We start from the raw sequence: 26,720 nt of genomic DNA, 5'->3' as shown, positions 1-26,720 counted from the left end.
ACTATGGTAAAGTTTCAGGTTTTAGACTGAATCCAAAAAAGACTAAAATGATAGTTAAAAACATGACACAAGATCGTAAACATGAGCTTGAAAGGAGGGCAGGTTTTGAGACTGTACCTAAGGTAAAATATCTAGGAGTTCAGGTTGCAGAATCAAACATGAAATTGTTTCAAAATAACTATGAGGTGTTGTGGCGAGAGGTGCAGAAAGACATGGAGACCTGGAAAAAACTGCAGCTGTCTCTACTTGGAAGAATAGCAGCAGTTAAGATGAACATTTTGCCAAGATTTCTTTTTTTGTTTCAAATGATTCCGGTGCTTAAAAGTGATAAACAATTGAAAGTCTGGCAAACTGGACTCAATAAGTTTGTCTGGAACGAGAAAAAGCCGAGAGTGAAACTGAAAATTATGCAAGATGTTCCAGAAAGAGGAGGTCTTAAACTTCCAAACCTACAGATATATTACGATGCAGCAGCTTTAACTTTAACAAGTGATTGGTTTGGAAGTAAAAAGGCTGGAATATTGAATGCAGAAAGTTTTGATCTTGAATTTGGATGGCATGCTTACTTATTTTATGATGACAAAGTTGATAAAGTATTTAAAAGTCATATACTTAGAGACTCTTTGATGAGAGTTTGGAAGAAGCACCGACTCAAATGGGATTATAAAATACCGTTATGGCTGGATCTTGGTCATACTTTATGGAATACAAATATAATGTCACTCGGGGGGGGTTTATACAAAGAGGTTCTTTTTACAGATGCGGGCAGATGGCAGCTGAAGACATTGCAGACACTGTTGGATGAAGGGATCAATTTAACTTGGTTACAATATAATCAATTACAATTGAGATGGAAAGAGGACCAAAAAACTGGTATTATGTTGCACGAGGAAGAATTGGTTAGACATATAAAAGAGAAAGGTCCAATGCATATCAAAAGGCTTTATAATGTTTTGCTAGAAAGGGACTCAGAAACTGAATTAGTTAAAGATTGTATGATTAAGTGGGCACAAAATTTTGAAGAACCAGTGATGTTGGAAACATGGGAAAAAATTTGGGTTCAGAATGTTAAATTTACACAGTCGCAGAACCTGAGGGAAAATTTCTATAAAATGTTTTATAGATGGCATTTAGATCCCAAAAAGTTGTCATGTATGTACCCTAATGTTCAGCCAAAATGTTGGAGATGTGAATGTTTGGATGCTACGTATTATCATGTTTGGTGGACCTGTAGGAAAGTTAAGGCCTTTTGGATAAAAATTTGGTGGGTCATGCAGAATGTTTTGAAGAAAAAAATTCAGTTCTCTCCACAACTGTTTTTATTGGGTATAGTTAAGGGTTTTACATCGGGTGAAACAAAACTGATATTGTATATGATAACAGCAGCAAGATTGTTGATAGGTAAATATTGGAAAAATGAAGCTTTGCCCACTATTGAGGAATGGACTTTGAAGATGGCCAGTTTTGCAGAGATGGCGAAGATTTCAGCATACTTAAAAGATTGTTCACAAAAGGCTTATGAATGGGAATGGAAAAGGTGGATAGAATATGTTCAGAACAAATATCAAACTAGAAAGTATCAAATAGCTTTTATTTGAAAATAATGTATTAGAAATATTTTAAGGTAATGAGGGTAAAAAGAAAAACTATACAGGGGAGGGAGGGGTTCAAGTTTTTACATAAGTGTTATATTAAGGGGGTTTTTTTGTGTTTTTTTTTATCTTTCTTTACCAGTTATGAGTATAGGGAAGTCTGGGGGGAGGGGAGGGTTAGGGAGGGTTAGGGAGGTTGGGAAGTTTGGGGGGGGGTGGGGGGGGGAAAGGGGTGAAAATGTAATTGTAAAACTTTTGCAATAAAAAAAAAGAGAAAAAAAAAAGATCAAGTCATAAAGCAGAATGAAAATCGATCAATCGATATACAACTTGTAGAAAGGAAATATGGAGATCAAACCCACAAAAGGAAAAGAAAAAAAGGAATAGGTCTCACAAAAATAAAAATTTCTAAATTAAGTAACAGTGAAGCCAGTTTTTTTTTTTTTTAAAAAAATGAATGAATATATGAAAAGACAGTTGAGGCGAAGTATTGGTTAATATTATCCTGAGGAGAGTGACAGACATCTGCAATGCCGTAATTTTGGGATGTGAAAAGAGCCTTAAATTGGTTGGATTGAAATTATCTATTTGGATTTCTTTTTATTGATAAATGTATTATATTTATGTTGAGCTATAAGGCAAGAGAGCTACGCTGGGGCACGCAGAAGATCTGGTTGTTACCCATTATGATGATGGGAATTAATAATCCTGAAGAAAACCACAATTACAGATATTATATGGAATATAATTATAATGTCACTCGGGTGGTTGTTTTCCTTTTTTATATATATATGAGGAGATTTATTACTGATGGGGGCAGATGATAACTGAGGATTTTGAACAATCTGTTGCAACTAGGATGCTATGTTACCCTAATATGGATGATGTACTCAACAATCTAGTGGAAAGACATCAAAGAAGATATTATATGGATTATAAATTTAAAGTTATTCATTTTTTCTATATAACGGAATATTTTTTTTAGTAGGGCGGGCAGTAGATTAAAGATATTAAGAATTGTTGTGTATGGCAATTTTGTAGGAAAGTGGGTGGAGATAGGTTAGTTTACTGATTGTTTAGTTTAAGAAAAGGGATGCTTAAGTGATATATTTATGGGAGTGGAGCAAATGGATGGAGCTGAATAAATGCTAAATTAGGATTTATGGGGAAGGCTGCTTTGAAATGTTATATTAATATACACAAAAGATTAAATGTTAAAGCAGGACTTATTATATAGTTTTAAAGTGGAAGGTTGTTATGAAATGTTGTATTAATATACAGATATAAGTACGGGGGAGGAGAAAAAGGGCAGATTACTGTTAAATTGGGAGTTATAATAATATTATTATGCTAAATTAGAAGTTATTATGCAATGTTATAGTAGAATGATATTTTGAAATGTATGGTAAAAGGGGGAAGTAATAATATTAATAATATTATTAGTAAGTAAGGGTCAGTATTTAGAGGAGGGAGTAAGGGGATGGTAAAATATTATATAATCTGTTATGAATTAGGTTTTTGTTGTGAAGAAGTCACGGGGGGGATGGGTGGTGAGAGGGGGTTAGGGAGGAGGGGGGGAGAAAAATGCAGGAAAAAATTTGTATTTGAAAACTTTTTCAATAAAAAAAAAGATTCAGCAGTCCATCTGCATTTAAAAGACAAAGGTCACTCCTTTGAAGACAGCAAAGTCCACATTTTGGACAGAGAGGAGCGCTGGTTTGAAAGAGGGGTCAAACCGGCGATTTATGTCAAAATTGAACAGCCTTCTCTCAACAGAGAGGGAGGATATGACATCATCTATCTCCAGTCTACAACCCAGTCCTTTCAACAGTTCCAAGAAGGCTCCACACTCATTTGCACTATTCAGGTGACCCTGACAACACAGGTGAACCTACAGGTGGCCTCAACAACTCTCTAAAAATGCAAATGACCAGCTGTCTGCAAGGAGTACAAATTCTTCCATTTCCCCCCCCCCCATCCAGCCAGAGCTGAAGAAGCTTCTTGGATGAGAAGTGAAAGTCTTCAAAGAGAAACCAGAAAGTTCAGTTGCCTCTTGAAAAAGCATCTTTGGGACTTCAGAAAAGAGGTGTTTGTTTGTCACTATTTTCTCCTTTATATAACAAATGTACAGTTTAAATAGATAACCTCAAAAAGGCAGGGTTTTAAAAAATGGCAGGTTGACCACAGCATTAACACCCTTGAAGGAGAAAACAGAGGGGGTGGGGGAGGGAGAGATGAAATGTGAACGTTCTGCTATTTAGTTTTTCTGGTGAACAGATTCTCCAGGTTTCATAGAATCATACAACAACAGAGTTAGAAGGGACTTGCAGGTCTTTTAGTCCAACCCCCTGCTTGAGCAGAAAACTCCATACCATTCTGAACAAATGGTTCTCCAATCTCTTTTTGAAAACTTCCAGCAATGGAACTCCCAGCTGCAGGAAACAAGCTTTTCCACTGATCAATTGTTCTCACTGCCAGAAAATTTCTCCTTACTTCTAGATTGGATCTCTCTTTAATGATCTTCCACTCATTACTTCTTGTCGTCCTCTCAAACGCTTGGTAGAGTAGGTCAACCTCCTCTTCAGCCAACCTTCTCTTGTCGATTTTATTTCTGCTTTTTTAAATTTTGTATGCATGTATTTTATTGTTGGCTGTTCATCGCCCTGAGTCCTTTGGGAGTAGGGCGGTATACAAATCAAATAAAAGTAAAAAGTAAGTAAAGTCTGACAGCCCCTCAAGTTTTGGAAGACCTCTATCATGTCACTCCCAGTCCTTCTCTTTGGTAGACTAGATATATCTAGTTCCTGCAATACAATATCTCCTGACCCGGGAAAATGATTGTGACAGATATTTTGACCTTCTTTCAGTACAACAAAATTTGGAGTAGGTCTTCAGTATTTGGAATATCTATCTTGGTGTGACCTAAGACTAATGTGAACTTAACTCACCATAACTGACCGAGACATTTATTTGCTCTTCTATTTGTTTTATATCTTGGGGGGAAGGAGATGTTTTATTTTTTGTGTGTTTTGTTGTGCTGTAGAAATTAACCATCTCATAGTAATTTAAAAAAACAGGAGACAGGTTCCAAAACATTCCTGACTAGAAGAGGTTGGACTGACTTTTCAAATAAGTGTGATATGAAGGGAGACTTGTGACATCTTGAAAAATAATAGATCTATTGTGGCGCTTCATGTCCTGGATGATTTGGGTTAAGATTCATGATATGTTATGAAGTAATGGTGGGTTTTACTCCACATAAACGTACATCATAGCAACTGTACAAGACTATTCGTTCTCTCAGCTGAAATGGATTTAACCGGAATGTCATCATAAGGCTGGATCCACAGTCTCCTTAAAGTCCAGTTCTTCAGACAGGAAGGACTTTTGTCTGAATGTCTATGAATGTTCTCAGTCATGCAGGTCACAGTTGTATCAAAAGTGGTTTTTATTTTTGAAAAGGTGACTGGACTTATTTTTTTGAGGAAGAAGACATTTCGCTTCCTGTCCTGGAAGCTTCATCAGTTGTATTGGATGCTGTGGGAGATGGAAGGACAATTATTGACAGCTGAGATTAGTTGGGGGGGGTGTGATAGGATCTGACAGGCCAGTGGTGGTGGTGGAAATGGAAAGATTGTATGTTCTTTGCAGTCAGCTGGTCTTAGCACTCTCTGAGAGCCATTGTGGATACTTGGGGTTTTCTCTGTGACCTCAGGTCACAGGTTTTCTCTGTGACCTCTGTGACCTGAGTCAGATATATGGAATCTTCTTGGAACAGCCGATAGGACTGTTTTAAGTCGGGGATAGCTGGTGTCTTATCCCTTTCTCTGTTGAAAGGGCTGCTCAATGTTAACACTTTTGTCTACTTTTTCATGTGAAAGAACAACTGTGGCAAGGAATCCCTATGTTTGCTCATTTTTACTGACACATTAGTACACCCAAGGCTGAGCAGCAATTGGCATGGCTTACCTATTTTCTCTGTCCCCTCCCCCCGTTCCCTCTCTCTCTCTCTCTCTCTCTCCTATTCTTTCCTGAACAGCAAAAAAAAAAAAAAAAAGGTAAGTCACAACCAATCACTTATTTCTGAAATATGGTAGAGGGCCACATGAATTTAGTCCAAGGCTGCCCATGTGCTCATAAGATTGCAGGTTGTTCACTCCGTTTTCTCTTTGATGTAGTTCAGAAGCTTCAGCTCACGTAAAATGTGGTCACTGTTCCAAATGCACCAGTTTCTTAAAGTGCTCTCAAAAAGCATCCCATTTAATCATAGCCCTGGAGATCCATAAATGAACTGGAATTGTGTTTTTTTCTGTATCAGTCCTCAAAGTCTATGCTTTTATTTTTCTGTAGTTATAAAAATCATAAACATAGGAGCAAATCATTTTGTTTTTAAAAATTGTTTTTACATTTCAAGAGTGATCTCTTGCTCAAAAGAGACCCTGAACAAGTACAAGGAAGGATAAAAGAAGGAAGGGGAAGGAAATGTCTAAAGCCAGACATTAAGAGGTTCTTCTGACATAAAAAATACTGCTGATGCAATTCCGAGTTACAAGAGTCTTCATTTTGCAAGTTTTGGGAATCCCACTGCGATTTCATCTGCTGCCACTGTATTTATCTGAGCAAAAGCTAACTCTTTCTGAAGTAATGGCCTCAAGAACCCAAAGTAGGAAAAATGTTCAAATCAACAAAACTGTCATAGCACTGTGTATTTTGAATTACTTCTGTGATGTCAAATCTGTCTGATGATTTTCCTGATTGCCCACTCCTCCTGCTCACTTCTGTATTCACATTACTTCCTTAATAAAAAATAGTCCAAAGTTGTTTGGGGTAGGGAAGAACAGAATCCAATATTCAAATAAAATAAATTAAGTGTATTGGCCTTTATGGGTTCTTGGGCAAGCCTCCTTTTCTCAGCTCTCTTCACATTTCCAGTATAAAGATAATAATACAAGATAGGGCTGCACTTAAAAATATACTCAACTAATAATGGAGAAGAGTTTGAAGTTTATTTACAATCTAAGACCAATCATTAAAAATACATCAAATACAGCTGATAAAACACATACTAAAAAAGGAATAGGTTTTTTTCACAGTAGAAATTCTTAACAGTTTAAACAGCTAAAGGAATGTTAGGATGCTGTTTTATGCTTTGGGGGTGGAACTCAAGTGATATTATAGAAAAAAAATCAAAAAATTAACTCATAATCATAAACCAATTCAGTGACATATAATGATCTGGGATTTTGTCTATTCAGTTTGAATTTAAACATGCCATTCTGCCTAAATGTATAATCTAAAAGTGCTACACATTATGACTAATGTTTCTTTATATTTCACAAATGAATAAACTATAAATAATAAATTTATTAATAAATTTTTATAATAATTACAGTATGGCATTATGCATTTTGCTGTTTGGATCAGTGGTGAGTGGAGAGAACCACCTCAGCTTTTCTATGGACTATGTACACTGGAATTTACACAATCCATTATTTGAAATCACTAGCTTTTTCAAAACCAGGTATTTTGGCAAAATTATTTCCTTAATTAAGAGCATTTCCGCACTAGCCATTTAAAGTGTTACCCTGCCATTGCTACAGTGATATAAAGCTTGTCTTCATTACTGATTTATTGCCACAGCAATTGCTGGCCATGCTATAAATTGCTAGTGTAGAAAAGCTCTAAGAATAGAGTGGAAATGGAATGACCAGCTCCACATTCCTTGAATATTGCAAGGCATTTCTAAAAATCTGTATATTGATAAAGAACCCAGTTTTTATGAAGTTTTGTACAGAAATTAAATTCTATGTTATATGTTATTCTATGTTATAGAATAAATATTTCCTTGATTTCACTGTAATAATAGAACCTACTCAAAAGGAATCTGGGGATTTAAAAAGGAACAGCTGAGGGTTTTTTTATGTTATTTGGTAGGCAAATATGTGAAAGAATAAACTGTGTCTCCTGGTTTATTCATTTCACTCCTTCTCCAAGAGTCCAGATTTAGTAATTCAGGTCTTAGTAACCTGCAGACTGGCACACTTTCTTGAGGGTTGCAGAACCATGTTAGTCTGATGCAGTAAAAAACCATAAAGAGTTTAGATAGCTAAGAGATGTATATTAAAGTAAACTTTAGGGACATGGAGATTCTATATACTTTTGTGTGGATAGCCTAGTGAGCCAATGTATCTATGAGGAGTAGGATATAATGGCAGTTTGATCCTATCATGAATCCAAAGTAATACTCAGCTGATCCTGCTGACACCAGAAAAAGGGACAAATAAATGAATTAAGCAGACTAATGACTGTTAGATCCAGCTTATTTGAGAACGTTGTCAGTAGGGATAAGAATTGTGCCTGATAGAAAGTATTCAACATAACTAAAGAACATACCTGAACCCTTTTTGGCAGAAGGGTAGCAAAATTATAGAGTTAAGGAGTGATGAACTTTAGAAAGTGATTTTAATTGCTAAACCAAAGCCATCGTTTTCAGTAAAGCAGTAAATCCTAGCCAAAGTATGATCAGCATTAAGGGCAGGAGTGAAACAGGCAGGGGGGTTCCCTTTGCTTCCACTCTGTGTAAATTCCCTTTGTATGCAATGGCCTGCATTGCAGAGATTTTCCTCCTATCTTCTCTACACTCCTCCCTAGGATCATTATGATGAAGTCATTGTGAATTAAGACCTTGCTGTAGAACCCAGCGGGCTGTTTCTGTGGCAAAAATCCAGTGACATGGTTGCAGGCTTTTAAATAGCACACTAGCAGTGCTGGAGAAAAAGCACTTCCCACAGCATAATTGTCATGTGAAAAGGGCACTACCATATGGGGGCCATTGGGCTGATTGCCTCTTTCTGTAATAAATCCCTTTGTGAGTTCCACAGGCTAGTGACTCAAATAACCTCTTTTTGCTTGACAGGCGCAAAGAACACAGTAGCACACAGTATTTGCTGATCAATATAGTGCATAACATCCTCAAGTGGACAATATAGCCTTCAAAAGGCCAAAGGAATACCATTACATTTCTGGAGAATATTATGTGGACCTATTTCAGTCAGGGGTTTTGTTGCAATATTGTACTGAGCTTGCTTAATCATCTGGATGGAAAACATATGCTGGAAAGTGGATGAAGAAGTTCAGCTCTGTAAATTCTCATGGCCTCTTGGTGGCTTTTGATACCCAATTGTGGTATCCCTTAGGACCATTTGGCAGGACTGAACCTTGGAAACCCTGTTTTGTAATGATTCAGTACAATCGATAGGGAATTAGTGTTCCACACCTTGACTGTTGACTCATGGTATTCCATTTTATATTTTACGCATCTTCAACATCTACATAAAACTACTGGGAGCTCTGGAATAGGATGTCATCAGAATGCTGAAATTCCCTGGTTCTACTACTTGTAGCCATCCAGTTGTTAACTCCAGTATTAAGGAAGTAATTAGCACCACTGAATGCAGATTCAGAAAAATAATCCAGTCAAGACACTTAACCAATATGAAACGGAATTTGGAGTTGGACTCCCAAAGACAGAACAAATCTGTCTGCTGGAAATCTGTATTTCACTTGGAATGACAAATGGCAATTGTAGTACAAAGTGCAGCCACACCATTACACCCAAGTGTGCCAGCATAACCATGCCTTGATAGTTGCATAGGGCCTGACATAAAAAGTGTCCAGAAGTTGTCACTGAGACAAAATGTAGTAAAAATGTGAGAACTGGGCTGCTAAAGAGTGCAAAATACTGTACTGAATTGAAAGATTTGTACTATTTGCCAAATACTTTCTAAACTCCATTTAAATTATTAGCCATAAGAAACCTAAACAGCATAAAATCTGTCTAAGGGACATCTTGTTTCATTATGAATCTGATCTGCAGATGACCTTCTGAAGACATTGCTTTTAGAAGCTCATTTATATGGCTTGGTAAAGATGGTTTTGTCTGTATTTCTCCCAAGGCTATGGAATGCTGTCCCTTGGGAACTGTATTTGGCCTCATTCTCTCTGTCTTCAGAAAGCAGTAATGATACATCCGTTGTGTCAGGGCTTTAATGGTTAAGTAGCTTAATTTCTTAAATTTTCCAATATACTCTTCTAATTAAAAAATAAATAACCTGGCACATTACAAAGCAAAGTATTACCCTCTGACATTATCTTTATTTTCAAGTCTTCAGAGGGCCCACAAAATGGAGTGCTAATATCAGTCCCCAAAAGAAACCTGAAGATACATATATTCTAGCACGATTGAGAAGGGAGAGTACATGTTGGCTGTATCCCTTGAGGCAAATCAGCTGCCTGCTTTTGAGAAATGAAGGAGAGAGCTTAAAGTAGCCACCTGAATTGCCTACATGGGTATGTTTACTTGTTAAAGGTCCAAGATAGATCATTAGCTTCATCCCTCTTTGAGGATAGTGAAATGTCTTATGTGTCAGAACCTCTGAACTTCATAGTTTTTTTGATCAGCAGGGAATGGGTAACTTCAACTGTAATAAAATATTTTTTTGAAAAAACAGATGAGGTGCTTTAATGGGGAATTTTGTATGAAAAATACATAATATACATAATATATAAAGGACTGACCTATTTTGATTAGGTCTAACAATGAGACTACTCCATTTCCAAATAAGTCCCATCCAGCAAGGATCCAGGAATGCTTGTTGGTGTACTGTGATAATGATGATGATTTTGGTATTTTCAGTTATCTGGAAGTTTGTTCTAGTAGTTAATTTTGGTGAACTTCAAGCATTGCATAGAACATTGAGAAATGTTCACCCCAATTATTGCAGATTTAAGCCTGTGGACCATATTGAGGGTGCCACCCATCTTCATACCAAAACCTCCTAATTTTCAAATGAGAGTTTCTAAATGAGTGCTCTGGACTCACAAGAACCGCCACCCCCCAAAAAAACAGGAGTGCCTCTATGGTAGCCACAACTTTTAAGCTAGTCACATACATGGTATAGATGTTACTTTCATATTAAAGAACTACTTGAAAGTGTGGTATGTACGTATGTAAAATATCCGTCTATTATAAACTTTGCTCAGGAGCCTCTTGTACTCTTAAGCACTGCAGATAGAACTGGAGTGGCTGTTTACTGAATAGCTACAGACAGAACCACTCCAAAATAGGGTCATCTATAGCACAAGTCCTCTAAACAAATGGGGTGTTCTGCAGTACTAATGTATTCCATATATTACTTGAAGTCTTCTGGAGAAGCACTAAACTAAGTCATCAAGACAAGTGTGACAGGGTGTAAAGATGACTTAAAGGGGAAGTCTTTGGATTCTTAACTGCTTAGGTCTTTCCACCTCTGTAATTATACAGATGGTATTGGCGATGTTGAAGCAATTTTATGTTGGATTGGCCTTTTGGTAAATTTGGAAGAGGGATTCTTGGAATAAGCCAAAGGTCCTACATTTCCAAGATTTTTGGAAAGTAGAAACTCAGTCCATGAATGATAAGGGATAAAGTTCCAGGTATCTTCACAGTTGTATGATTAAACTGAATGAACAATGAATGTATATCTTACATACAGATAATATGGTATTGGAAGATGAAGAACCACTTTTTCTACAAAACTTGTACATTTTATCATTTTTGAGAGCAAGGCAACTATGTAGACACAGGAGGATGACTCAGAGCTTCTCTTGTGACACTCCATCTTGCATCCTGCAATTGCTTATGGATCTTGGTAGTTGTACCCTCAGCTATTTTATTAATTATATAAGTAATTGTTACTGCCTTTTCTGCGTTTTGATTCCTATCTCCATACATAATTCCTGCATCACTGAACATTCTATGCTGATAAAAAAAAAAAAAAAAGCGGGGTTCTCCCAAACCCTTATACACTACAGATTAGAAAGTCTTCATCTGTTTAGATTAATGATGCATTTTCCATGCAAAATCTGGATCCTATTACACCATCAGTGCTCAACTTTTCATGCAGACTTATCACCAGGTATTCTTATTGCTGAAAGAGAAAAAGGCAAAAGATGAAAGCAAACTTGTTTCTTATATCAAGCAATCACTATCACTAAGCAAGCTATATACCTTTGTTAGATGCAACATACTGTAACATTAATTGAAGGCTTATTGTTTTAGATAAGGGCTCTGCTGGACAAAAAGGAAAGCTACAAAAATGCACTAAACCAATAAATCTAGGAAATCTTATTACAAATGTCCTTTTATCTCATTACTGTCTGGTTCTCCCTGTACTTTGGAATACTGTTATCCTGAATTAATTATAAAAAGTGGAAATTAAAACAAAACACAATCACCCATTTCCTTAGTTGTGCTGCTGTTTATTCCAAACAAGAAAACTGAGGACAGAGCTTATTAGAACTCTCAAATGCCTCAATGTTTCAAAAAACCCCACAAAACCTAAAAAGGGATTTACTTTAGCAGCAGAATGCCCAATTTTCATTTCAGTAGTGTAGATTTCAGGCCAGGCATCTTCAGTTATAAGGTTTTGTTAGGCAGTGATGGAAAACTTGTATGAAAGTCTAGAAAACTTCTCTCTGAGCAATTAATTCTGAATGAAATGATCCAACTATACAATTTGGTAAAGGGTATCTTATTGTTTCCTAATAAAATTGTTTCCTAATTCCTAGTATGATTTGATTGCTTATTGTACCGTATGACTGTCACTGGGTGTTGTGCCCTGTGATTCTTGATGAGTGTATCTTGTCTTTTTATGTACACTGAGAGCATATGCACCAAAGACAAATTCCTTGTGTGTCCAATCACACTTGGCCAATAAAGAATCCTATTCCTTTTTATTCTATTCTAATAGGTTAATTTATCCCATTAAATAGGAATAGACTTTTAGTAAGAATTCAACAAAAACAATACACAAATTTTTCATAACACTTAACCTCTGGAATAACATCAATCTGAAAGATTATAGACTAGTTTATACCAAGCATATCTTGACACATATTATGATTTTATCTCATCTCATTCAATAAATGATGGGTTCCTATATTTTGTTGAATCAGCGATTGATTACATTTACACTATTTACCTGTCACAAGAGCTCTCACAAAATGACTACCATCAAAAGCCTGGATGCTCATAAGGCATCATTTACCAGAAGACAAATTGGTGTGGTTAACCCCATTACTTCTATAGGACATGCTTTTCCATCCCAGCTTACCTTTTTTATTTCCTGAGAAACAGGCAATTCCAAAATATCACTCAACTGTTCCAGACTTAGTAATCCTGGAAATAAAGCCTGCACGAGAGGCTGGTATTCTCCTTTGCTTCCCCTTTCCTTTTTATTAAAATATTTAGTAAACATGAAAGCATGAAACAACCAGTTACTGCTTAGGTGTCTGCCATTAGTGTTACTCTTATTCCCCTATTCTGCTAGCACCATTTTAAAGTTTTGTATATTGAACCTCAGAAGCACGTCAGAAGGTCTTATTTAAAAACATTTCTAGTGTTTGAGTACTCACCTGGAAAGACACTTTAATTTGTTCACATTTAGGAAAGTTTATATAATAAATAACAGCAACATGAAAGCACTCAAAACTGAAAATAATTAAATGACTAAGGCTGCAGATCTCTACATATGATCTCTACATATAAGATTTTTGACTGTATGGTTTTTGTGCAAAGTTATGGGGAAAATAATATGCACTTGCAAGTAGTTGACAGTATCCTTCATTTTATTTTGAGATATCTAGTAAAGCCATCCATGACCATGCAGAAAATAGGAAGTAGGCTCAAATGATATTTTTCTTTTTTCAATTTTCCACTTTTGGATATACCGTAGTTCCCTAAACAGCCTGAGATCAACAAGCAAGTACATGTGCATCATGCATAGTTCTCAGATTATTTACATAGAGAAAAAAAATCCTTTTAGCTGGTGAACAAATCTGAGCATTTTAAGCAAATATATGATTCAATTTAATAAGATTTCAGAGCAGTGACCATATTTAAAGCTGTTCCAGTGCCTTTTCTCCACCACTGATCCTCACCAGAATAAAACTTTGTCACCTAGGTCTGGAGAATAGATCTTTTTTCTGTTCTGTATCAGATACATCCTAACTAGCTAACCTATATCAATCTCCAATGCCATCTTGGCACTGCTTATCAGAAGGAAGAAGTGTTCTTAGAAATGGACTTGCATGAGCTCAAATTTAAGGAAGCATTATTAACTAAAGTGGGGATTGGAAGCATGACTGTTTTGCTTTCTTTTTAAACTATTCATAAGATAAACTGATGAGGAATAAATATTGCAATTCTTCAAGGTAATCCTAAAGTCAAAGCCAACTGGATAGACTCCATGTAAATTTGTTAAATTGCAGAATCTATTTTCCTGTAGGCAATATCCATCCTGTATTCTGTATCGCAGATGAAATCTGGGTGTCCCATTACACTCACTTTTAGGAAAATTGTGTATCTTTTTCTCTCAGACTTCTACCTATAGATGGATAGAAGGGGAAGACTTACATTAGAGAGGTAAGAAGATTGATCTCACCAATGTTCCAAAGAATCCATGTATCTTTCAAAATGAAATTGGGAGTCTCTGCTGACATATGCTATGACATTCTATATACATATATTTATCAAAAAAAAGAGGGCTGGCACATTGAGTGGATAGTAAAGAGGAAGGGCACCTTATAAAATTATGATTTATGATTATTGTATTTTATAATTATGATTGTGATTAATCATTTGTTGCTTGCATGTACACTGAGAGCTTATGCACCAGAGACAAAGATTTCTCTTCTTCTCTTCTCTTCTGACCTATTCTCTGGATTGTAGGAGAGCAAATTGAACTACTATTATATTCCTCCAAAAACTAGAAAATGAATACAATCTGATGAGAAGCAGTATAAAGTTAAATGATCTTTTTGAAAAGGGTACCAAGAAGCCCAGAATCACTTAAAAGTCAGAGCAGAAAAGTAAAAGAACTCATTAAGTACTGATTTACAAAGCATTTTGCAACTGTTTATACTCAATGTTCACTTGGTCACAGTAGCGGAGGAGAGTTTATCAATTTGTCTGATTATAACTTTATTTATAAACTGTTTGTACCAGTTAGATGTTTCTTTAATGTTTAAATATTTTGGAGCAGGGTTAAACATTCAGGTTAGAATTCATAGTTATCTAATTTGATGGTACAAGACCATTTCATACTTTAGCTTTTATTCATTTTCTTCTACAATCCAGACAGAATTAAAAATGTGGAGGAACACTGAATTGTAGGCTCACAAAAGCCTATCAGATACCCCACAAAATTTTACTTTGCATTGTCTATATCTTCACGTTTATATGTACATTTATGATTTGTGGTAGTTGTAAAGAAAGTGGCAACATATTCTTGTTTATTCACCAAAGTGAGTTAGGGGAGCTGGAGTTTTGGGCAAAACCTGGTTAAACTTGCACAATAATGGGGATCTCTCTCCCCATCTGCCAGCAATAAAATTACTTGTTGCTCTTATACTATGAAGGAAGAGAAAATTAAGAAGGATATTGTAGCCAAAACCACTAAACATGAAAAGCATTCTTGGCTCCCTTGGAATTCAGTATTAGTTGTCCTCTAGCTTCAATTTTTAATTCCACTAAAATGTTTGCTCAAATTTTATGAATTTGAGATAGCATGTTTCTTTATTGGCTATCTGCTCTTTTTCAAAAGCAGTATGTTTCATCTCTAAACATCCACCTAATATTTTTTATTGACAAAACAAATTTAAATACAATTGTTTGTTGCATATTGAGATTGCTTCATGAAATGTAAAATTTATTAATGATTGTTTCTACAAAATTAAAAAAAAAAAGTTAAAATGCAACATTATGGACTGATCCTTTGAATGATTAGCAACTTTGAGTGATTAGTGACCTGTGCTTTCTAAATTAAAAACAGGGATTGCTTTATTAAAGCAGCAGTCCCCAATCTTTCCACTTTGGCAGCGCGGCAAGTGGCAGGCCCACACGTAAATGGAGTTTTTGCTCACACACAAAGCTCCACTTGTGTGAACGGTGGGCCTTTGCACTTGTGCATGAAGCTCCACTCACGTGAGCTGAGGACCCTTGAGCGGAGGAGGCTTGAGCTTGTGCATGAAGGTTCACTCGTATGAATGAAACTTCGTGTGCAAGCACCTGCCACTCAATTAAATAATGTTTAACTGTTTGTCTAACCAAACAGTTAATAAGGTTATACCAAACCCAGATTCAGTACATCATATATTTGTGGAATATGATCAGATCAGATAATCAATTATATATGTAGACTGCAGAAGGAAACATGAAATTATGCCATTCGTACTGTTAAACATGTATAATACCTTATATTAAAAATAAGAACCAAAATGCTGAAGTATTATCAAACCCGCTCTGTTTAAATTTTTTGAGGCCAAGAAAGGCCAACATTGGAAAACATTATAGGAAAAAACAACATGTAACAGGTCATTTTAGACTTGGTACCCCCACCCAAGCAACCTGACATGACATACCTGACTGTCCAAGATGGACAGAATAATGAAGATGAAAACCATGACACAAAACATGCTTTCATTTTTATTCACAAAACAGCTTAGCTTGAATTGCTAGAACATTACAAACAGCCTTTCAATTAGAGATGGTAAGAAAGCAGGAGATGAGGGGTTTTCAACATAAAAAAGGACTTCAATATTTTTTCAGCACAGGTTCTGCAACAGCTTACATTGGAATTCCAGCAATATTTCCAAATGATCTCTAAAAGTAAATCATTGCAATTAGTTCTGGGTTTACTATAATATGTAATTTTATTTGTTCTAAATTTTATTAATTTTGCTTTTCTTTTTTAAAAATGCCAGTTTTAATATATTTCCATTTTATAAGACCAGACATCTTGCTGATTAAATCTCGTCTTATCTGTAGAATTAGGGAAAAGAAACTACCTTATTTTAAATATATGTTCATTTATAAACATGAATAGAGGCATTCTAGAAACTAGCCACACTATTTTTCTTTAATGATGGAAATCAATCAGATAAATGAAGAAACTGCTGTGCTAATTACAGTAGTGCGTATTAGTAACTAGATTTAAAAGGTTACTGTAAATTTACATTCTCTACACAAGAACTGCATCTTCCACACATAAACAACATCAACACCAAAACACAGGAAAACAAATTGATTGATTGTCCATACTCTATTACATCTTGATACTTTATGGATTCTTTTTAAAAAATTATTTGAAAACATTAATGCTTTACTAGTACTTAAAAGATGTTAAACAAATGCCAAAAATTATATTAAAAAAAGGAATGAAATCTGCAAGAAAATATTTTTGGTTCTAAAGGAGACATAGGCGCATCCATTTATTTCCGTCAAAAAATTCCTTGCCTGAGACAACACAAGCAAGCAGTGACATTGCACTGGAGGATAGAGCTTTGGGATTCTTGTTCCTATTGAAACCATCGGAATGCAGCACCTGTAGGAAGCATCACTTTCTGTAGAGACAGAAGAGAACAGAAGAGGGACACATGATAAGCAAGAATGAGAAAAACCAGCCCAGGACAGTGTTTAATTTTGTGACATCCAGTGCACTAGAACAGGAAGTGCCATTTTCCGACTGCAGTGTTCCCTATCACTTGAAGCTTGCGATAGTGTTCACAACTGCCTCCCATATTGTTTTTGCTTTCTGCTCCTGTCCAAGTTTTCTTGATAATTTTTCTTAGTACTCTTTTCCTACCCTTAGTTTCTGCACCTCATCAAAACCTATAATCTATTCCACAATCTAGTCTTCTTTAAAAGAACCACTAATCCACATGCAAATTGTCCTTAAACTCTATTTCAACGTCTTCAAGAACTGCTAAAGGATGGAATAGAAACATTGATATTTCTTGTATGATCTCAAAATAAGAAGTTGTCATTCACATAGCCTTGAAAAGAATTTACTATATTTAGTTAAGACTTCTGAGATTTGTATCACTTGAATCTTGCTACCCACCGTATATGTTAGTCCTCTTTTACAGTGGAATGTATTTCTCATGAATAAAGTATAATGTATTTCTGTTCAAATCAACTTGGTTTGGTGAAACTGTTGAAAGTCAGCATCAGGTTTGGAAATCTGTCCTTAGAAAATGAAGGCAATTCAATTCACAGGACAGGAGTGAGAAGGTAATGAGAAAAGGGTAAATTCTTAAAAATATTTACCAATACTCCAATTTCAGATCTTGAGGTTTCCAAGATTACAAGGGATGCCATTTGGAACATTCTACCAACATATATCTTTATACTATATGTGACTGATGAAGTTAATGACACACATAAAAAAATAACAAGACAAAACTAAATTTGTGCTATTATATAGTATCCTAATTCTTAGTGCTACTCTGGGCAACTACGTAATTTGGGCAGCTAATCTGGCAACTATAATAACTTTATCAAATCTTGTGACAAACAAAAGGTGTTTAAGTGATCCAATTTAATCAGTTTCTATGCTGCCAAAGAAACTCCTCAGGCATTCATGCCTTTATGCCCACTACACAATCCTGTGATTTAGGAAATATGTAGTTTCCTTCAATGACTGAAGAAGCCTTATGGTTAGACAGCAGAGCTCAGAATTTAGCATACCTTTGAGTAGACTGTGAGAGGATAATTTGTTATATGAAAGTGTTATCATATGTATGCTTTTTATTTCCTTCTCAAAACTCCTGTACAAAAATTAAGACAGAAAAACCTCAATTTTAAGAACAAACTTTATCTATGAATATTTTTGGCTTAGTTAGGTAAAATTTCAAGCAAATAAGTTTCTCTGCCTATGCAAAATGTTCTTTCTGGAGCTTTTATGCATGAAAAAAGCCCTTCTCCATGCTACTATACTTATGCAATGAGGTTTTCCCCACAACTCCACAATGCAAGTAAGACTTAGTCCATAAGAACAAAGAGCCAAGATTTCAGGTGGATGGAATATGGGTGTAAGTAACCTACGGTATTGTTAAGAGTTTTCTGTGTTTTACACAACAAGTAGAATAGCAAACTTGTAAGCTATACTAGAGGTGAGGCAGGTTGTCAGGTTAAAACAAAAAACCTCCTGGCTGAATGAGGCACCTGTTCTTTCTCAAACATCCATAGAAAAGTGACCAGTTATGATGTCACTAATATGCAGATCTCTCAAAGAAAAGTGCCCATCAGAAAGGCTCTTAATGATACTCTGTCAAGGGTGAGATGTCAGTGAACTCTCAGGAAACAGGGAATTTCACTTTTATAGACAAGAAAGAGCATGGTGCTCACAACTCACAGTGCTGTACTTTAGGCAGAGAGAAGAAATGTTTCTTTAAACAGCATGAGAGCCCCATCCTACAGATATTTTTTAAAAATGGCATGTGTTGAATTCAGCAAGCTAAGACTTGCTGGACATCAAGGCAGAGGAGCTTCCCCAGGCATTAAGGGGTATGGGAAAAATATAAATGATAGTAAAGCATCCTGACTCACATAAAACTCAGACTCAAGACATGTTAGGCATAAAAGACATTAAAACTATTTATTTAGGATCCAAGTTCAAGTAATATAATTTAAAATACAGCACATCATTAATATATTATGTACATATATAATAAACATGCATATATAATGTATGTATATTGTTACATATGTAATGTAATGTATGCTGTATTTTAAATTTTGTGAAATAGAATGAGGAAATGCCATGCAAGTTAGCAAATTATTAGCACTGAAAATGAAACAATCAAAGCAGCTACTTTCATTGATGAGCAAAGAGAGGTTCTCTTCACATCCCACACTATGTAAGTAGATAGCATTGAGTTGTCCACAAAGTAGATACTAGTACTGAAGAAAGTTATATGTTATTCACGCTTTTTAAAAAGACATATATTAACTACATTATTACAGTAGCAAACATTATCTGGAAAATGGGATATCCTCTGTAATCAAAATGTTAAAGACATTAAATTAAAAATTGCTCCAGTACCCACAACAATCAACACCTCAAGAAAAGGAAAAACTGCAAAAGGCTTGCAATTTGGCTCCTTGCCTCACTGTGGTTACTTTAATCATCTACCATGTTACTAATCCAATACTGGTCCTAATTGTTTAAGTTCCATGGTGACTAAAATATATTTGGGAGATCCAAATCCATGAATCCCTAAATTATTTAAGATTCTTTAGGTCTGAAAATAGTTAAAGGATTTGAAGGGAGAGACATGCCAAATCTTTTCTATTCTATACCAATTCAGCAGATCCAAAACTAGTGGCAATTTTCTACGTATCTTAGAAAAGATGCAGTTACCATTGGAATCCTAAAGGATGAAAATATTCAAAAAAAAAATTGCCACCACTGCAGAATTTGCCATAGAAACTGAGCCTGCCATGCCAGAAATACAGTGAGACTTACCTGATTTATCCCACTTGAAATGTACTAATAATCAATTAAAAGCTCCCAGAAGTAATGAACAACAACAAAATCAAGCTCAGGATGACTCACAATAGAACCACATAATCAAGTCAGGCTTAGCTCAGGGAAGAATCACGTCTAACAGAATAACAGAGTTGGAAGGACCTTGGAGGTCTTCCAGTTCACTCCCTGCTCAAGCAGGAAACCCTGTATCATTTCAGACAAATGGTTGTCCAATCTCTTCTTAAAAACTTCCAGCGTTGGAGCATGCACAACTTCTGGAGGCAAGTTGTTCCACTGATTAATAGTTATAATTGTCAGGAAATTTCTCCTTAGTTCTAGGTTGCTTCTCTCCTTGATTAGTTTCCATTTATTGCTTCTTGTTCTGCCTTCAGGTGCTTTGGAAAATAGGTTGACTCCCTCTTCTTTGTGGTAGCCCCTTAAATATAGTTACACACCTATCATGTCACTCCTAATACTTCTTTTCATTAAACTAGACATACCCAATTCCTGCAACTGTTCTTTGTATGTTTAAGCCTCCAGCCCCCAATCAACTTTGTTGCTCTTTTTTGTACTCTTTCGAGAATCTCATATCTTTTTTAGATTGTGTGGCCAAAACTGGGTGCAATATTCCAAGTGTGGTCTTACCAATGCAATATAAAATGGTACTAACACTTCACATGATCTTGATTCTATTCCTCTGTGAAAGCAGCCTAGGACTGCATTGGCTTTTTTGGCAGCTGCAGCACACTGTTGGTTCATATTTAAGTGCCTGTTCACTAGGACTCGAAATCCCTCTTGCAATTATCACTATTGACCCAGGTACCACCTATTCTACTATTGAGCCAGGTATCACCTGTGCATTTCTCATATGGTACTTGCCCTACAGAGCAGGCACTTCCTTGAGCTTATCTTCTGGAGTGTTGGCTATTCCTACCTGTTTGGGGTTATCTGCAACTTTGATGAGTTCCATTCTATCCCATCGTCTAAATCACTGATGATGATATTGAAGAGTACTGGACCTAAGGTAGAGCCTTTGGTTACCCCACTGAATTCTTCCCTCTATGTAGATGCAGTTCAATTAAGGACATATTAAAGAGCATTAGGGTCTTTAGCGCCTTGTGAAGGGCTGACCAAGTAGGAAGCAACTGAATCTCAGGGAGTATGGTATCTGCTCTGAGGGCAGGTACCGCAAGAGTAGCCATATTTTCGGATTCCCATTAAACAACTTTGTTTGATAGAGGACTTTACCAACCTCCTCAGACTTTGTGGGGACAAGCAGAAATAACTGGAAATAAGTGGTTCTATAAATAAGCCTAGCCTGGGCCGTGAAAAGTGTTAAAGATACTAATGGGGACCTTGAACTACACACAGAAGTTCCTAGTACAGGTGTTAAGTTACATAGGTGTACAGAGACAAGCTAACAACTACCAATGCCAACTATAGACTAGCTGTAGCTTTCAAGTAGTCTTCAAAGGCAGCCCTATTTAAATTGCACTAATAACCAAATACTAGATGACCAAAAATTAAGTGACAGCAAATAGTACTTATGGGTCAATGAATGGGTGAAAGTGACATGTAAGATGTCTCTTATAAAGCCCTTCCTAATTGTACTGTTATTTGCTCAAGCAGGACCTGAGAATCTAGGAAAAACTCCAAATTGTACACCAAATCTGAAGGTACATTCTAGAACTGAAGGGCCCAGATATGGAAACAGACATTATCCTTTGTTGCTGTCACTTTCATACAGCACTTCAAATATCTGTAGATATCATAGCAAGATCCTTCACTATGCAATAAACTGAGTATTTCAAGTTCGGATGTTCTGCTTGTTAACAGAGGCCTAAAATTTGGAAATGGAGAAATGTGGTAAGACTGTAACTGCTTACCATTCAGAGGTCAATGAGTTTTTATAGATGCTTATGTAATAATAATAATAATAATAATAATAATAATAATAATAATAATAATAATAATAATAATAATAATAATAATAATAATAATAATAATTTTATTTCTATACCGCCCTTCTCTCGAAGGACTCAGGGCGGTGTACAGCCTATTTAAAAACAGAATAGACATCAATTTAAAATAATTTAAAAATATTAAATAAATTTGGCTTAATTTAAAACCCCAAAAATTTAAAACATCCAATTTAAAATTATGTTGCTAACCCAGCCTGGCAGAACAATAGGGTCTTGAGTGCGCAGCGAAATACCCGGAGGTCAGAAATCTTACGAATTTCCGGGGGCAGTTCATTCCACAGGGCTGGGGCTCCCACAGAGAAGGCCCTCCCCCTGGGTGTCGCCAGCCAACATGACTTGGCCGATGGCACCCTGAGGAGACCCTCTCTGTGGGAGCGGACTGGCCGGTGGGAGGCTATTGGTGGCAGAAGACGGTCTCGAAGGTACCCGGGTCCTGTGTCATGGAGCGCTTTAAAGGTGGTGATCAACACCTTGAATCGCACCCAGAAGACCACTGGGAGCCAGTGCAGCTCGCGCAGGAGGGGTGTCACATGGGCACAACAGGTTGCACCCATAACCACCCGCGCGGCCGCATTCTGGACCAGTTGGAGCCTCCGAGTGCTCTTCAAGGGGAGCCCCATGTAGAGAGCATTACAGTAGTCCAACTGGGAGGTAACAAGGGCGTGAGTGACTGTGCGCAGGGCGTCCCGGTCCAGAAAGGGCTGCAACTGGCGAATCAGGCAGACCTGATAAAAGGCCCCCCTGGCCACGGCCGTCATATGCTCTTCTAAAGACAGCTGTGCGTCCAGGAGGACACCCAGATTGCGAACCCTCTCTGTGGGGGGGCAAAGATTCACCCCCAATAGTCAGCGATGGCACCTGCTGACTATATCGGGATGCCGGAAGCCACTGTCAGGAATGCGTTGCGTGTCCGTGTGAGTAGGAAAGAAGCACGCGTAGCCACGGCTTGCTGCAATGCTTTATTCTGCACAATCCTCCACACGCTGCACGGCAAAGCTGACGGTATGCGGATACACAAAGTCGGCGTTGGGAGCGGCTGCCTCCCAACGCCTTTTAAACAGCGCGCCAGCGAAGTACCGGTACCACCGCCCTTCCGGGTTCTATTGTGCATGCGCTGCTGGGCCACCACCCCTTGGAAACGCTACAGCGGCGAGGCAAACGAGTGATCCCTTTCTCTGGCCGCCACTGTGTCCGGCCGCCTATTCCTATACTAGCACCCCCCATCACCAGTGAAATCAGGAGAAACAGCGTCCGGCGCCTCGTCGCTGGCCCCCCCCTCCGTAGTTGGCTCCCATGGCGTCTCAGTGGTCGGGTCCTCGATCCCGGCAGCAAAGTGAGGTGTCGAGTGGATTGCGACAGCCACAACCACTCGGTCTTGGAAGGGTTGAGTCTGAGCCTGTTCCTCCCCATCCAGACCCGCACGGCCTCCAGGCAGCGAGACATCACATCAAGGGCATCGTTGGGGTGGTCTGGGATGGAGATGTACAGCTGAGTGTCATCAGCGTACAGATGACACTTCACCCCAAAACCACGGATGATCTCACCCAGCGGCTTCACATAAATGTTGAACAGGAGGGGCGAGAGGACCGACCCTTGCGGCACTCCCCATGCGAGATGCCTTGAGGTTGACCTCTGTCCCCCTGCCAACACAAACTGCGAGCAGTTGGAGAGGAAGGAGGAGAACCACCGCAAAACGGTGCCCCCTATTCCTAACCCTCTCAACCGCTGCAGCATGATACCATGGTCAATGGTATCAAAAGCCACTGAGAGATCTAATAGGACTAGGACAGAGGAGCAACCCCTCTCCCGAGCCCTCCAGAGATCATCCACCAACGCGACCAATGCCGTTTCTGTGCTGTACCCCTGCCTGAAGCCCGACTGGCACGGGTCTAGATAGATAGCTTCATCCAGGTGTCGGGGAAGCTGTCGTGCCACCACGCTCTCAACAACCTTCGCCACAAAACGAAGGTTGGAGACCGGACGGTAGTTGGCTAATTCAGCCGGGTCCAGGGAAGGCTTCTTGAGGAGGGGCCTCACTACCGCCTCTTTCAAGGCGGCAGGAAAGGCACCCTCGCTCAAAGAAGCAGTTATAATCCCCTGGAGCCAGCCTCGTGTAACCTCCCGGGAGGCCAGTACCAACCAGGAGGGACACGGGTCCAATAAACACGTGGCGGCACTAATCTTACCCAGAACCCTGTCCACATCCTCGGGAGCCACAGGATCAAACTCCTCCCAGATAACATTCTCAAGACCTGCCCTGGTCTCCTCCCGTGGACTCATCCAATCGGAGTCCAAGCCATCCCGAATCCGAGTGACTTGATCGTGCAGGAATTGCACAAAATCCTCAGCACGACCCTGCAAGGGATCTTCCCGCACTCCCCCCCGAAGAAGGGAGTGGGTGACCCTAAACAGGGCGGCTGGGCGGTTCTCTGCAGATGCGATAAGAGCGGAAAAATGGTTAGATTTTGCCACTTTTATCGCCACTAGGTAGGTCTTGATATAAGACCTCACCTGTGTCCCGTCGGAATCGGATTGACTAGTCCTCCAAATGCTCTCTAGACATCTTTTCCGACGCTTCATCTCTCTCAGCTCCTCAGAGAACCAAGGAGCCAATTGAGATCGGCATCGGGTCAGAGGCCGCAAAGGCACGACGCGGTCCAAAGCTCCAGCGGCCGCCCTTTCCCAGGCGGCCACCAGCTCTTCAGTCGAGTCGTGTGTCAGGGTCTCAGGAAACGGCCCAAGCTCCATCAGGAACCTTTCGGGGTCCATCAGGCGCCTGGGATGGAACCATCTGGTCGGTTCCGTCTCCCTGCGGTGGGGGAAAGTGGTAGGAAAGTCCAGGTGGAGGAGCGAATGATCTGTCCATGACAAGGGTTTGATGTCTAGATCCCCTCTACCAAGATCATTCAACCACTGACCAGAGATAAAAATCAAGTCCAGAGTGTGTTCCCCTATGTGAGTGGGGCCTTGAATAAGGATGTCTAATCATTAATACAGGGGGAAATAAAAACCCACTGGAAATTTAGATGAACAGTAATGAGAACCTTGCATTTCATGAAACTTCAAGCACAGCAGAAAGCCCAAAGGATGCACCCAAACTAAAAAAAAGTCATTTCCTATTATGAACAACTTGTCCCAGAAATAATAGAAAAGAAATGTGAGGATAATACTGACAAATCCTTGGATATCGATTCGGTTTGCCAATCTCTTCAAGTGAAAAAAAATGGATGCTGAAATCATCACAGATGAAATAACTAATGATGGAATTCCAATCCGTGCAAAAAATTCTAAGATCACAATCTAAAAAGCCTTTTCCATCTGATGGCAGCAGATGGCAGTGAATTAAAAACACTGCCTTCCTTAGTCAGAAACCCTCTGGTGATGCTAAAGATAGAATCAAAGCTGAACATGATCTATAAACATTAGAATCTGTAGGCTGATTTGATCTAGAAGACTGTGGTCTAATTTGCAGATAAAAGTTTCAGTGCTAAGGGTAGGGTATTAAGCAGAAGAGGAACAAGGAATTGGGGGTAATTCCTAACTAAGCAGTAATTCTCCTTTTTTTTCCCCCAGGCATTTCTTCATTTTTTCTCATTGAAAAGGCCTTATGCATTTAAAGGATGGTCCTGATATAACCTAATACATGCATCCTTCAACAAACCACAAGAAAAAGCACCATATGTATTGACGAAATTATGATTCATGAAACCCCCTTCAAGAAGCAATATGTTAGATATTTAGTTATACTAAGTTGTCAACAGACCAGTCTGGATGACTTATCATAGAAAATGAATGCTGACACATATTGAGATTTGGATAAGTAGGTAGAATTCTTTCATTCATTCGTTTATTTATTATTTTATGTCTTCAAGTCAATTTTTTAAAACTTTAAAACTTAGATAAGGTTTTTCAGGAGTGGTTTGCCACTGCCTTTCTAAGACTGAAAAAGAGTGACTGGACCAAGGTCAACCAGCAGGCTTTGTGCTCAGTTTCTAGCTGCCTTAACCACTACACGAAACTGGCTGTCAAGTAGATAAAAAGGTGCAACCTTTTCCCATAAAAAAAATATGGCAGTGGGCTATGCACATGTGGTAGTTAGTGATCTGAAAAGAAACTGCTCTCATAGAAAAGGTTCTTGCTCAATGATATTCAATTGTTGTCTGCTACTGATCTACCACAACAAAAAGGGCGTTGGTCCTACCTGATACGCCCATTCTCTCCCGCGGGAGGGAACGGCAGACAGCACTGGGTAGGCTCAGTCAGTAGACCAATCAGGACCGGGTCTGCAATGAAGCTTAGCCCCGCCCTTCCTGCTGCTCTCTCCAGTTTATCGGCGAGGTAATCACTGCAGACTGTTGTGTCTCTCCTGCTGATAGAAAGAAAAGGTAAGTACAACCCACCCCGCCCCGACACCCGAAGGCGCAGCCCCAATAGGGAGGGGGCTGCCTGCCGTTCCCTCCCGCGGGAGAGAACGGGCATATCAGGTAGGACCAACGCCCTTTCTCCTCCCTGGTTGGGAACGGCAGGCAGCACTGGGACATACCAAAGCTTGATGTCCAACGGGAGGGAAGTGCTCGGGCGAGCCTCAGATCAGGAAACATGGACCCGTTGCAGGATCCGTCTGCCGAACGCCGCATCAGCCGACGCGTAGACGTCCAGACGGTAGTGTCTAATAAAAGGTGTCGGGGTAGACCAAGTCGCCACCCTGCAGACTTCTTCCAAGGACGCTTGAGTAGCCCAAGCAGCGGAGGTGGCTACACTCCTGGTGGAATGTGCAGTCACCCTGTTGGGAACCG

The 26,720-nt window shown here is 38.6% G+C and overlaps 1 protein-coding gene across 12 annotated transcripts in view; it reads right to left on the bottom strand.

Moving 5' to 3' along the window:
• Positions 1-11,334: 11,334 nt before the first annotated feature.
• Positions 11,335-26,720, bottom strand: part of CXXC5 (CXXC finger protein 5) — a 170,103-nt gene continuing 154,717 nt past the window's right edge. For 10 of the 12 annotated variants that reach the window (XR_011600226.1, XM_070940815.1, XM_070940811.1 and 7 more), the window contains one exon: positions 16,151-17,033. Coding sequence is in view for 11 of the 12 variants with exons in the window: in XM_070940815.1 (XP_070796916.1) it covers positions 16,989-17,033 (45 nt within the window). In the remaining variant the exon portion in view is untranslated. Of the gene's footprint in view, positions 11,561-13,951; positions 14,018-16,150; positions 17,034-26,720 lie in introns of those variants that run through there. The other 2 variants (XM_070940819.1, XM_070940818.1) reach the window with 2 other exon arrangements.

The sequence above is a fragment of the Pituophis catenifer genome, unplaced genomic scaffold, assembly GCF_029215685.1.
Source record: "Pituophis catenifer annectens isolate HBS135680 unplaced genomic scaffold, rPitCat1.0.hap2 SCAF_3, whole genome shotgun sequence".
In the NCBI taxonomy this organism is placed as follows: domain Eukaryota; kingdom Metazoa; phylum Chordata; class Lepidosauria; order Squamata; family Colubridae; genus Pituophis; species Pituophis catenifer.
The sequence above is the reverse complement of the archived record's forward strand: the minus strand, read 5'-3'. Positions and strand labels throughout refer to the sequence as shown.